Source organism: Thermobia domestica, chromosome 8 (genome assembly GCF_964235325.1).
Source record: "Thermobia domestica chromosome 8, izTheDome1.hap1.1, whole genome shotgun sequence".
NCBI lineage: Eukaryota > Metazoa > Arthropoda > Insecta > Zygentoma > Lepismatidae > Thermobia > Thermobia domestica.
In genome coordinates this window covers 100,722,493-100,737,869 of record NC_137461.1, presented here as the reverse complement: position 1 = coordinate 100,737,869, position 15,377 = coordinate 100,722,493, and the positions used below count along the sequence as shown (strand labels likewise).

Sequence of the window (15,377 nt, the reverse complement as noted above, 5' to 3'; positions counted from 1 at the left end):
ATGCGAAGAGAATCAAAAGTTTTGCATTTCGGTCACCTATTTACTTTATGCGTAACAGAAATTATCTACCATTCAAGTAGAGGTCATAATGTTAAACACCCTAAAGCCAACTTTCGGTCAGTTAGTTCTTCGATACCACGCAGATACTAGCTCTTGTTTTTCGAGGCGAAGAACAGTCATCTACATCCTCTTGGTTGTTGAAACATCGTGAGCATAAGAAGTGTGTTATGAGCTGAACGTGTAATAATCGGAAGGCGACATCCGGACTATACAAAGGATGTGGCATCAATTTCCTCAAGTTACTGAAATTCATTCAGAGTCATTCAAGAGTATGAGTTTCTGCATTTTCTTGCTGAAAAACGGTTTATCTATGCAAAATAATTTTGGCATACGATGATTTACATCCATTCCAATTGTTCAGAGTACAGATTGGTATATTAATGGTTCGACTGTCCTGAACCAACTCGTAGTTAATTGCACCGTCATAAATTCACCAAACACAGACCATCACCCTGTGTTTGTAATACCCATGTTTAGTGGTTGGTCCTGGTACCTGGCATGAAACCCTAAGAAAACTTACAGATATATGTTGTTTATCACAAGCTCGTGTGGCCGGAAATCAAACCAGGGACTTCTCGCATCAAAAATGAGTGCTCTAAATTTGAGTCATCCCCTCCTCAATGGCACCTGACTCTTGTTTAAACATTTCTTATGCATGCTAGAATTTCGAAAAACATTTACTTTTCGTCACATGCTATGCTATTTTCTGCAGCAAGCACAGGTCACATGCATTTAGGAGTTTCTCGCATTCAAAGTGCAAGCACGCAACTTGGGGTGTTTTTGCCGAGGTAGCGAAGATAACTAATAAGATGACTAATCACACTGGATTGTTAAACTATCAAGATCGCCTAATGACGATTCAGTGTTGGCAGTCAGATTTACGTCTATCGTCTCACGCATGACCTCGAAATTCACGGTTTTCGAGATACTTGACCTTGGCTGATTAGCGATTCTTCCAAACTGCCCGAAATTACTTAACCATCTAGTACCTGTGGTGTGATCAACTGCCTCTTCATCTTCAGCACAACAAATGTTTCGAGGTGTTATGGCTCAGATCAAACTTGTAAAGTATCAGTTCCTGTATTAGATTTTTGCTTTATCTTCATTTTTGCGGCTGTCAAATCAGACACAGAATGCAATACTATACGATCTTCTGGGGCATGAACTACCACTATACATATACAAATCCATGCTAACGAGTATCTACGACGGTCTGATTCACTTCGGTCACGTGACATACATCCCACAAATGATGCACTATACAAATATTGCAAAATTCACGACTCACCCTTGTATAATAATAATAATAATAATAATAATAATAATAATAATAATAATAATCTTCTCAAACGGCTTATTATCGTTTCATTACATGAATTTCATACTACTGATCAGATCTCAGACTAATTAAGAATTGACCACACTACTTGAATACTGAAGATGAAAACTTCTTGCAATATTGATTGATTGCATTAATAGAATTTGCCTCAAATTAATAAAATGAAATCAAATTAATGAAATCAGAGGCCAGCTATCATTTTTCGTATGTGTGTTTGTCTCTAACCATTACCATAATAAGAAACATTTTCTATTACAAAGAAAGAACGAAAGACAAACAAACTCTTATAAGTTGCTGTACATACCCTTTCTTGAGATGTTTGGTATCGAAGGTGTAAAGCTGTTGGATCCCAATCAATGGCAAGGTAATTGCTACTGAAGTTAAAATCCGCGTCACAGCACTGGATCCGACAACCTCGACAAAACCTATACCATGGACACCATGCACATTGACTTCCATCCTTCTGTACTGCCTTTAACACAAATGGAAATTCATAACCCAAACTGTCATCACTGAAAAAGAAAAAAAAATCTCATGATTATACCCTTTAGATTAGAAAAGACAAGATGAATAATGAAAGTGAATGACTGTGAAATTAAATGTTATGTGTTCTCCCACAAAATCGGGCCAGGGACCATATTGGCAAAAGAGATCATATCGAAGCAATTACCAAGGTGGTGCGTAATTTATGTTAATTCAAGACGCAGGTTACTACAGTTGATTATTTATTTACATTTTGTAAGTGCGAACAATAAATAAATAAAAGTAACTCTAGAAAGCAACTTTCTACGTGAAGAGTCTCAATCTGGGCATTATGAAATAATACTAATTGCGAACTTTTTAAAGAAAGAAAAAAAAAAAACATTAAATTATCAATTGCTGTAATCCTTACTGGAGATCGCGGTTATTTTTGTTTCCCAGACCTCTGTTACATGAATGGTAAAGGCATATATGTACGGAAATAATAATATAACCTCACATTTCTGATCGTGTAGTACACGTTTGTCGTGGAAAGAGTACTTCCTCATTCAAACCTAGTTCCTGTAAGATTGTGATAGACAACTTGTCTTCATGATCATTCTCAGGATTCTACCGTTCCTTCCATTATTCTTATTTCAACAATGTTTTCAATATTAGTTACTTTTGTCAATATTTAGCCTACAGGACACAAGGACGAAATGTTAAAACTCAAGATTACATTTTATTCTCATATAATTACTAATTTTATTTGTTCCAGTTTGTGAAATTCAAAATAATTTCAACTGCTGATACTGCAGTCTCCGTCAACTATTCAAGTGAACATTTTAGTTTTATGTACTTTATAATTTTAAGTATAAAAATGTAACTCCAAGATTTTCAACTTATTCACATTACTTGACAGAACAATGAGTTTTTGCGTGATACACTTGACTAGCTTTATCACCATTTAATGATAGCTAATAGTAGGTAAATAATTTCTTTACAGCCTTTATTCCTTTACGCAGTCTCTTTACCGCTTTGCACTATTATTACTGACATCCTCTGCTATTTAAATTCATAGTATTTACACATAGTATATTCATAGTATATTCACTATTTAAATTCATAGTATATTCACAAATAATTAATATCACACTTATAACTGACATTACCACTGTTAGTTTCAGAAGCTGTACCAAACAGCAGGGTATGTTATGAGACAGCGTCTAATACACAAACGCACCTAAGTATGGAACTATTTCCGGCCAATGTGTGGGAAAACTTCGTCATCTCGTCCTACTAGCTGCCAATGATACCAGAAATTCATAGATACTGGGTTCATGTAAGATAAAAATTGAGGCTAGCGGTCGCCCATAAATGTCAAATGAAGACATCGAGCATATTCGTGATATATTTTCACAAGGCCCGAATATACAAGATGCTATATCGATATTTACCCTGTCTTACACGTACGAATTGCAAACTGTTACAAACACTTGTGTCAAACGATAAATTAGAATGCAAAGAACTTGCAATAACGATGTTGAATAAACTGACTGAAGATCTAGTTTCTGAAACATTTTTGTTTTGCGGATGAGACAATTTTTTATGTCTCCAGGCAGTTAAACAGACAGAATGCCAGGATAGAGATATCTTGAAAATCCTCATGGGTTTATGAAACTATGGAGAAATAGTCCTAAGGAGAATGTACGGTGTAGCATTCAGCTTAACCGAGACCTTTAACTATTTTATTTCAGTGAGGGCACAGTAAAGCTAAAATTTAACTGGACGCTTTGCGTGAGTATGTTGTATCACTGTTTGAGCCAACTAACTTATTAATATTGATATACGTAATGTGAATAAGTAGAAAATCTTGGAGTTTCATTTTTATGCTTAAAATTATGAAGTACATAAAAGTCCTAAAATGTTCACTTGAATAGTTGACGAAGACTGCAGCATCAGCAGTTGAAATTTTTGTGATTTCACTAACTGGAACAAATAAAATTGATAATTATATGAGAACAAAATGTAATCTTGAGTTGTCGTATATCCTGTATAACATATCCATATTCTGTATAACATCCTATATAACATTTCGTCGTTATATCCTGTAGGCTAAATATGTAATAAATAATGACAAAAGTAACTAGTATTGAAAATAAGAATAGTGGAAGAAACGGTAGAATCCTGAGAACAATCATGAGGACGATGCTGTCTATCACAATCTTAAAGGATCTAGGTTTGAATGAGGAAGTGCTCTTTGCACAAATGTGTCCTACACGATCAGAAACATGGGGTTATATTGTCATTTCCATTACATACATGTCCTTACCATTCACTTTCTTTAGGATCACCTAATGGCAAAACGAATTATTTCCAGGCAATTTTAGTAACATTTCACTCTTATTTTAGTTCCTATTCTTCCTATTCCTAAGATTCCTATTCTTCTCAATACTAATAATCATTTCTTTAAACGTATTTTTCGTAAGTTAATTGTCACATTTTAGTTAAGAATGTTGCCCTGTTATAAAATACACTACATTAATGGAAAAACGAGAAAAAAGCTTATTGATAAAAATATATATTCTACTATTCGTTGTAGTAGCTTTTAAAATATTTCAATAGATCTAGAGTGTGCTACTCTCTTTGAGATTCCTTACCAGTCTTGTGCATGGTTGGGTGCGGCTGTTTCTGACGGAGGAAGAGGAGAGACTAGTCTAGCCACCTGCACCCACACTGCTTGGTATAAATCTTGATGTGTAGACATCTCAGCACATGGAATGATTACTGGCAAGCCGAATAAACTGGGTTTAGTCTTTTGGGCCGACAGAAAATACACATCTTGACGTATCTAATAGAAAAAAAAAGAACCTATTACTTTCAAAGATACATATAACATATTATAATGACTGCTTTTAAAATGAATCGTTTTACTGTTCTTTAGCTGAAACAGAATCATGAAAATTCTCAATGGTATTGTATAATACAAGTTGTTGTTGTTATAATAATAATAATAATAATAATAATAATAATAATAATAATAATAATAATAATAATGCTGTTGGTATGAAAATCGGCCACTACTGCAAGCACATGGTCTCCACGAGAAGAGAATGGCTTTTTTTTTTCTTTCTTTCTTTTCTGATACGACTACATACATGTATTAAACCCACTTTATAAGAATCACGATTGACACCTCACTATTGTTAATTTCAAATAGGTTGTGATTCTGATGTATCATACCATCACTACTTTATTTTTATCCGCTGTAATGCTAACCATTAAATAATCTAATGTTTAGTTTAACGCAACTTGAGTGATCAATTACTTATTATCTAGAGTACACATTTCCCAATTAATTTTACCTTTTTACAACTTCCACTTAAAAATTTCCTGTAGGTAGTTGGAAACTAACACAAGATATTTATATAAGAGTTGTTTTCGACAGTGACGATTTTCACAAACGATAACAGCGTCACCCCGTACGAAGTGAATAACCCAGCCATCGTATAAATACACTGGAGTTTGTCATCGGCAGGCGTGCTGAACGTTCGAGTTAAAGAATGCCACCGAAGGTCGATCCCTACTAAGAAGTCTACCTAACAGCGTTTTCCAAAGCCAAATACAGTTATGGTGTGATAATGAAAATGTGCACAGAACCTGGATTCACTATGACATAGCACGTGAGTTGAAAAGGAAAGAAAAGATTAGGAGCTATGTAAGGCAGAAACATGCACACCTGCGTCCTGCTGAGAGCACTACACAACGTATTCTTCGGAAAGTTCAGGCTCTTGTCACAGAGAAGAAACCCAGGTAAGTATTACAAACTCTGCTGGAACATCTAAGACAATTCAAACAATCATCCGTCGTGATCTCAAGTTGGAGAAGTGTTGAGAAGGACGTGTCCAGAATTCTTGCCAAAACACACTGCGGTACGTTGCACTAATTAACGATGAGCTGATGAGCACCATTTAGAGGCCTATAAGCGGAAATACATTGTTACACTGGACGAGGCGTATGTTACTTCAAAAGAAAAATAACTAATAAGCCGCGTGCGATTTTCTACAAAAAGTGCGAGTTAAAGACTTCCAGAGATGGTACCGTGAAGGTAGGGAAAGTTTTGACACGAGATTTACAATCGATGCTGGTTACTGTTACAATGGGAAGCTGAAGACACCGTGTCGTCAAAAATGCCAATCAATTCCAATAATTATCAGACTAACGTCCTGACACCAATTTATCGGCACTCCTTCGTCTGTATAGGAAAGAGAGAGAGAAATCGGATATAGCTGCACTGAGAGAAGGCATCCGGCCACATCTCTCACTCGACAGTCTTTTTCCTTCATCACAAACTTTAACTGTGCTACTCCCCTCATTCACATTCAGTGAAGTCTCCGGATGTTTCACCAGTGGACTATTGCACGTCGTCATCATTCATAGTGGCGTTATGGAATTTCATGAGGTAAGTGAATCCTCGAATCATCACGGTAGATCTGAAATGACTTCTGTATACATACCAATGTGTATTAAATAAAGAACGTGGTCCCAATTCATTTTGTACATTTATAGATAATGATTTACATTAGTAGAGATCAATATTTATTTAGTTTTAATGTTACAAAATAACCCTATAAAATATTTTTTTAAGTTTTTTATGTTATTTCCCACGACACTCGGTACACAATATTTAATTACACAGCTTCCACCGTCCCTAATTTTCCCTTCTCACTCAAGGATTCTTTAAATTCATATTATCAACAGGGCATCCACACAATTTGAAAAAAAAAAAATCCCTGCTTTTCCCTGACTTTCCATGACGAAAGTTCCAGATTTTCCTGACCACTGAATAATTTAAAAATAGAGAAAAAAGACAGAAACCCCAGCCTCTACCTTCCCCATAGTTGGCCTTGTTCAATCTACGCTGCTGTTTCTTTCTTTTTTCAATTTTCTTTAATCTAAAAGAACATAAATTTACAAATATATACATTAGGCCGATATTGATTACATATTACACAAAATGTAAAATTACAAATGAAAGTGTGCAGTGTACAGAGTACTTAAGATAAGAAAAATTTACACATTATATGCTTGCACATTATAATACCAATTACACAGCATTATAATATTGCTTATAGTAATAAACAGTTCATACATGATTTTACTGATCACAAAGGAAAACATTATGTAACACATACCTTTACGGGTGCAGTTGTTAAATGCAACCCATTTAACAACTTGTTTTCATCCTTTCTCGCACAGTTTTCTTCTCATTGATCTGAATATCCTTCTTGTTGTCTCCGTAGTTAATTTTCTTCTCTTCTTCCTCCAGCTCCTTTAATTGTTGCTGAATCTTCCGTTTCTCTCTCCTCTTCTCCTCTGCAACATTCAATTCTCTTTTCTTTTCCAAATACACCTGATATGGTCTCACTGAACTTTTCACTGAATTTATCATACCTCTTGGAATTGTTAATCCTGACGATCCACCTATTCTCATCACAGAATCATATATGGTCCGTTGAGTCACCAGCGATTCTTCTTGTAAGTTCTCAACAATGATATTTTTGTTAATTGAAAAATAGGGTGGACTGATTTAAATCAAGATCTAAATCACCTGAGTTTTTAAATAAAAATCATTTTTTTCCAAAATGTTTATAATTTCTGGTTCATTTCAAATAAAAAATTGCTTCCATTTTAGAAGAAGGAAAGGAACTTAAAATGCTAACTGCATTACCTCGCTGAATTGCTAGACTAATGCGTTGAAATAAAAATTGTGCACTTCTTGGATTTCCTGTCTTGAGATTTAATTTCAATCCGATTTCCTTTAGGAATTTCCTAGCTTCCTTGCTAAAAGCTCCCATGGTTTCCGTATCAAAGGCAAAAAACATATGATCTTTTAATTTGGAATATTTCGTGTGTTTCCGCTTACAGACAGTCTCAGCAGCATTTCCGGCCTCTTTATATGATAAAGCTAAATGGGAAGGTGCAAATGTGTCTACACAGGTGACGTCCCATACCAGTCGTTGCCCCATTTTCCAAGGGATTAATGTCACTCCATCTGGTCGTTTCCCATCATCTCTGGACATTCCAGATGGTTCTAAAATATTTGGGGCATCAATGCTGGCAAGGGTTCGTTAGTTGTAGTGCAACATCTTCAAATTCGAATTTGAACTAGCTCAGAATTTTGTCCAATTTTTGTCCATTTTTGTCCACCCAAGAAAAAAATTTTACCATTAAAATAAACGAGGGAGGGCCATTTCAAAATTTGGGACACTTCGATCACCTGTAGCGCGACATCTTCACATTCGAATTTGAACTAGCTCAGAATTTTGTCCATTTTTGTCCACCCAAGGAAAAATTTTGTACCATTAAAATAAACGAGGGAGGGCCATTTCAAAATTTGGGGCACTTCGATCACCTGTAGTGCGACATCTTCAAATTCGAATTTTAAGTAGCTCAGAATTTTGTCCAATTTTTGTCCATTTTTGTCCACCCAAGAAAAAAATTTGTACCATTAAAATAAACGAGGGAGGGCCATTTCAAAATTTGGCCGAACCATTTAGCTGTAGCGCAACATCTTCAAATTCGAATTTTAAGTAGCTCAGAATTTTGTCCAATTTTTGTCCATTTTTGTCCACCCAAGAAAAAAATTTGTACCATTAAAATAAACGAGGGAGGGCCATTTCAAAATTTGAGACACTTCGATCACCTGTAGTGCGACATCTTCAAATTCGAATTTGAACTAGTTTAGAATTTTGTCCAATTTTTGTCCATTTTTGTCCACCCAAGAAAAAATTTTGTACCATTAAAATAAACGAAGGAGGGCCATTTCAAAATTTGGCCGAACCATTTAGCTGTAGTCCGACATTTTCAAATTCGAATTTTAAGTAGCTCAGAATTTTGTCCAATTTTTGTCCATTTTTGTCCACCCAAGAAAAAATTTTGTACCATTAAAATAAACGAGGGAGGGCCATTTCAAAATTTGGCCGAACCATTTAGCTGTAGCGCCCGACATCTTCAAATTCGAATTTTAAGTAGCTCAGAATTTTGTCCAATTTCTGTCCATTTTTGTCCAACCAAGAAAAAATTTTGTACCATTAAAATAAATGAGGGAGGGCCATTTCAAAATTTGGCCGAACCATTTAGCTGTAGTGTGACATCTTCAAATTCGAATTTTAAGTAGCTCAGAATTTTGTCCAATTTTTGTCCACCCAAGAAAAAATTTTGTACCATTAAAATAAACGTAGGAGGGCCATTTCAAAATTTGGCCGAACCATTTAGCTGTAGTCCGACATCTTCAAATTCGAATTTTAAGTAGCTCAGAATTTTGTCCAATTTTTGTCCATTTTTGTCCACCCAAGAAAAAATTTTGTACCATTAAAATAAACGAGCGAGGGCCATTTCAAAACTTGGGACACTTCGATCATCTGTAGTGCGACATCTTCGAATTCGAATTTCAACTAACTTAGAATTTTGTCCAATTTTTGTCTCTAGTGCCGTTTCAAAATTTTTCCACTTACATCACTTGTAGTGATAAAGTTCAAATTCTAATTTTAATTATTCAAAATTTAGTCTAGCTTTTGTTCATTTTTGTAACACCATGAAAAAATTTTGTACCATTTAATTTAACAATGGAGGGCCATTTCAAAATTTGGGGCACTTCGGTCACCTGTAGTGCGATATCTTTTATTCGAATTTTGACTAACTGACAAGTGAGAACTAAGTACATTTCTTTTACCACAAAGAACTTTGTACCATTCAAATAAACGACGGAGGGTCATGTCAAGATTTGGCCAATTCGATGACTTGTAGTGCGACAATATTTAAATCCTAATTTTAATTAACTCATAATTTTGTCCGATGCGTGTACGTTGTTTTACGTTGTTGTAGAACCAAAAATAATTTTGTAATATTTAAAAGAACGAATTAGGGACATTTTTAAATTTTAGCCACATGGATTATTTGTAGTGTAACATCTTTAAATTAAAGCTTTTAACAAGCTTACAATTTCGTCTAAATTTTGTACTTTCTTCTATCACCAGTAAAAGATTTTCTACAATTTAGATAAACATCAAGGGGTCATTTCAAAGTTTGGCCTATTCGAACACCTGTAGTGTGACATCTTTATAGTGTTATCAACCTGTTCGGCTCGGCAGGAGCCATCTCGGTTGCGATAAGCCATCGACTCAGCTCAGGCGACCCATCGGCTCGACTCAGGTTAGCCACGGCTTGGGTCGGTTCGGCTCACCTGAGCCATGGGCTCGGTTTGATTCGGCGGAATTGAGTCATCAGCTCGAACCGGCTCAGTTCGGCTCGGCTCAGGTGAGCCATCATCTCTCTTTTTCTCGGCTCGGATCGGCTCGGTTTTGAGATCTGTTGGCTCGGCTCAATTCTCGGTTCGGCTCGGTAGTGACTTAGCCGTGAGCCGAGCCGCTCGAGCCGTTGACAACACTATCATATTCGAATGTTATGTAGCTCAGAACTTAGTGAATTTTTACTATCAACAAAACTTCTGTAAAATTTAAATAAACGTGGAAGAGTCATTTCAAATTTGGCCAATTAGATCACCTGTAGTGTGACCATCTTCAAATTCTGAATTCAAAATGCCGAATTACCATTAACTTGGAATGTCACCAATTCGTATTAAAGAATTAAGAACAACAGCGTCCTCTACCTTCAGAAAATGTCGCTATTTCATTTTGTACCCTCACTGTTAATGATAAATTCCTAATTCCAAATGCCGAATTACTATTAACTTGGAACGCCACTATTTTGTACTGAAGAATTAAGGACACCAGCGTCTTCTACGAGTTTTACACCCTCAGAAAATGTCGCTATTTCATTTTGTACCCTCACTGTTAATGATAAATTCCTAATTCCAAATGTCGAATTACTATTAACTTGGAACGCCACTATTTTGTACTGAAGAATTAAGGACACCAGCGTCTTCTACGAGTTTTGCACCCTCCGAAAATGTCGATATTTCATTATGTACCCTCGCTGTTAATGAGAAATTCCTAATTCAAAATGTCGAATTTCCATTAGCTTGGAACGCCACCAGCGTCTTCTACGAGTTTTGCACCCTCCGAAAATGTCGATATTTCATTTTGTACCCTCGCCGTTAATGAGAAATTCCGAATTACCATTAACTTGGAACGCCACTATTTTATACTGAAGAATTAAGAACACCAGCGTCTTCTACGAGTTTTGCACCCTCAGAAAATGTCGCTATTCCGTTTTGTACCCTCACTGTTAATGATAAATTCCTAATTCCAAATGCCGAATTACTATTAACTTGGAACGCCACTATTTTGTATTGAAGAATTAAGGACACCAGCGTCTTCTACGAGTTTTGCACCCTCCGAAAATGTCGATATTTCATTATGTACCCTCGCTGCTAATGAGAAATTCCTAATTCAAAATGTCGAATTTCCATTAGCTTAGAACGCCACCAATTCGTATTGAAGAACCAAGAATACCAGCGTTTTCTACAAGTTTTGCACGCAAAGAAAATGTAGATATTTCATTTTGTAACCTCACAGTTAATGAGAAATTCCAAACTCAAAATGCCGAAATAACATTAACCTGGAAAGCCAACAACACATTTCGAAGAAATAACAACATTAGAGTCTTCTGCCGTTTTAGCATTTTCAGAAAATGTGGATAATGATAAATTTAAAGTTCAAAATGCCGAATAATCATTCATTTGGAATGCCACCAATTCGTATTGCAGAACTAAGAACACTTCTACGTCTTCTACGAGTTTTATATTCTCTGAAACTGTCGATATTTCATTTTGTACCCTTACAGTTAATGAGAAATTTTCAATTTAAAGTGCCTAATTATCATTAACTTGAAACAGCACGAACTCATTTTGAAGAAATAAGATAAGCGTTTCCTATGAGTCCTGCTCCGTCAGAAAATGCCGATAATTCGTTTTGTGTCCTGTCAGTTAACGAAGAATTCAAATTCAACATGTCACAAATCACATTTTGTCTACAGTAAAACAACATATTTTAGCAAAAGGATAGTTTAGTAATGAATAATTAATTAAACTGTACTAAGACGTAGATATTATGTTACAAGATAGTTCAATTAATTACGTTAAAATATGACTAAGTATACTGATAAAGTACATTATTTTATTATTAGCATAGGTGAAAGTGCATCTGAAAAGGAAGAGGACACATGAGGTCTCGCTGTTCCCTGTGCCTATCTTTGTCAATTGTATATATATTTTTTTTTTTTTTTTTTTTTTTTTTTTTTATTTAAGGAAGTAGAGAATGCCATAGATATTGTCATTAACTTTTAACGCCATAGATAGTTTTTGGAAGCGGGGTAACGGCGTCCACTTGCGTTCCCCTTCACTTTTACACCCAATTGTTTGCTCGAAGTTATTTCGATGTGCAAAACTCGTAGAATAAGCTGGTGTTCTTAATTCTTCAAAATGAGTTGGTGGCGTTTCAAGTTAATGGTAATTCGGCATTTTGAATTTTGAATTTCTCATTAACTATGAGAGTACAAAATAAATTATCGACATTTTCTAAGGGTGCAAAACTTGTAGAAGACGCTGGTGTTTTTAATTCTTCAGTACAAATTAATGGCGTTTCAAAATAATGGTAATTCGGCATTTTGAATACAGTATTTCTCATTAACTATCGGGGTACAAAACGAAATATCGATATTTTATGAGGGTGAAAAACTCGTAGAGGACGCTGTTCTTCTTAATTCTTTAATACAAATTGGTGGCATTCTAAGTTAATTGTAATTCTGCATTTTGAATTCGGAATTTCTCATTAACTGTCAGATACAAAACTACATATCGACATTTTCTGCGGGTGCAAAACTCGTAGAAGACATTGGTGTTCTTTATTCTTCAATACAAATTGGTGGCTTTCCAAGTTAATTGTAATTCGAAATTTTGAATTTTACTTTTCTCATTTACTGGGAGGGTTCGAAATGAAATATAGAAATCTTCGGAGGGTGCAAAACTCGTGGAAGACGCTGGTGTTCTTAATTCTTCAGTACGAAAAAGTTCCAAGTTAATGGTAATTCGGCATATTGAATTCGGAATTTCTCATTAACTGTGAGGGTACAAAATGAAATATCGACATTTTCTGCAGGTGCAAAACTCGTAGAAGACGCTGGTGTTCTTAATTCTTTGAAACGAGCTGGTGGCATTCCAAGTTAATGGTGATTCGGAATTTCTCATTAACTGTAAGAGTATAAAACGAAATATTGGTATTTTCGGAGGGTGCAAAACTCGTAGAAAACGCTGATGTTCTTAATTCTTTAATACGAATTGGTAGCGTTCCAAGTTAATGGTAATTCGACGTTTTGAATTTTAGATTTCTCATTAACTGTGAGGGTACAAAATGAAATATCGACATTTTGTGGGGGTGCAAAACTCGTAGATGACACTGATATTGTTAATTCTTCGAAACGAGTTGGTCAAGTGCCCCAAATTTTGAAATGGCCCTCCCTCATTTATTTTAATGGTACAAAATTTTTTTCTTGGGTGGACAAAAATGGGACAAAATTCTGAGCTACTTAAAATTCGAATTTGAAGATGTCGCACTACAGCTAAATGGTTCGGCCAAATTTTGAAATGGCCCTCCTTCGTTTATTTTAATGGTACAAAATTTTTCCTTGGGTGGACAAAAATGGACAAAAATTGGACAAAATTATGAGCTAGTTCAAATTCGAATTTGAAGATGTCGCACTACAGGTGATCGAAGTGCCCCAAATTTTGAAATGGTCCTCCCTCGTTTATTTTAATGGTACAAAATTTTTTCTTGGGTGGACAAAAATGAACAAAATTCTGAGCTAGTTCAAATTCGAATTTGAAGATGTCGCACTACAGGTGATCGAAGTGTCCCAAATTTTGAAATGGCCCTCCCTCGTTTATTTTAATGGTACAAATTTTTTTCTTGGGTGGACAAAAATTGACAAAAATTGGACAAAATTCTGAGCTAGTTCAAATTCGAATTTGAAGATGTCGCACTACAGGTGATCGAAGTGCCCCAAATTTTGAAATGGCCCTCCCTCATTTATTTTAATGGTACAAAATTTTTTCTTGGGTGGACAAAAATTGGACAAAATTCTGAGCTACTTAAAATTCAAATTTGAAGATGTCGCACTACAACTAAATGGACCCAGCTAAATGGGAAGGTGCAAATGTGTCCACACAGGTGACGTCCTATACCAGTCGTTGCTCCATTTTCCAAGGGATTAATGTCCCTCCATCTGGTCGTTTCCCATCATCTCTGGACATTTCAGATGGTTCTAAAATATTTGGGACATCAATGCTGGCAAGGGTTCGTCTTATTATATTATTCAGCTCTCCATGACGAGAAATTCAACCTCCACTCCTAGAACAGCTTAGTGCATGTAAGCCTTTTTCATCAACCTGTTTTTGACATGTACATTTGAAACTGTAACAGATATTTAAGCCGAGACGTAGAGCGACACAAATTTGAAACGTGTTGTTGTCTAAGAGAGTTCCAATATTTCTTGACGGTGTAGCCTGTAGCCATGCACCAGATTCTTTCCTTTGTAAGGATTTGAAACGGGCAATATCAAATGCATTTTCATGAACCAATTCTTTAGCAATTATTGTTGTTAATATAATTTTATCTTAATTCTGTTGTAAATCCAATATAGCGGGGGTCTCATTATTGTAGATACTATTCCATATCTCCAATCCCTTCGCCAGGTGATGAATTTCCACTTTGTCAACTGGAATGTTTAATATGTTGGAGACAAGTGACTCCACTCCAAAACATGAGGACAGGAAAGCTGGAAGGCTTAAATCTGAGACTTTTCTTACACTTAGACTTCCTAAGCGAATTGGTAAGCTTGCTTGAGTCCATTGATTTTCATTCAAAGAATAATTGATGATTGACTGTAATGCATATTTCAAACAATTATCAAGCTGAAGTACCTTGGAAGGCGTGGACCATGTGGGAGTGGTTCGTAAAAACTAGATCAGTTTCGGTATTCCCAGGCAATTCTTAAGTAGAAAAAAAGGCGATATGCGCTGGTAAAGTCTTCAGGCGCTGAGTTACAATTTTTAGTCTATTTAAATGTTCATCAAAAGTTTCTTCATATCAATCCTCAAGGAGGGGTAATCCTAAGAGAGATACCGTTTAAGTACCGTTTAAGTAAGCATTTTTAAGTACCGTTCGTATCCCAGGTAACAATTCTTGAAACTAGGATTCAACTTCTTTGCTTGGATTCCCAGACATGAAAAAAGTTCACATTTAGACGGATTAACTTCCAGACCAAGTTTTTTAGATTCTTCTATTAGAGTCTTCATGTCTTCGTAAACTGACTATGGAAAACCACCTAAGCTACCGTCATCTAAGTAGAAGATATTTAGTTCAGACGATAAAGCGCGAACTATTGGGTGGATGGCCAAACTAAAGAGCATTGGACCAGCTGGATCACCTTGTTGACAGCCAACTTGTGATGGAATCGTTCGCTCACCAAAAAATAAGATTGACGGTTGAGCATAACTTTG

General features: G+C 35.7%; 1 protein-coding gene across 2 annotated transcripts in view; it reads right to left on the bottom strand.

Moving 5' to 3' along the window:
• Positions 1-15,377, bottom strand: part of Usp32 (Ubiquitin specific protease 32) — a 153,022-nt gene that overhangs the window by 26,069 nt on the left and 111,576 nt on the right. For both annotated transcript variants that reach the window (XM_081768800.1, XM_081768801.1), the window contains exons 24-25: positions 4,519-4,709; positions 1,704-1,911 (exon numbers count right to left, since the gene is read on the bottom strand). In XM_081768800.1, the coding sequence (XP_081624926.1) occupies positions 1,704-1,911; positions 4,519-4,709 (399 nt within the window). The remainder of the gene's footprint in view (positions 1-1,703; positions 1,912-4,518; positions 4,710-15,377) is intronic.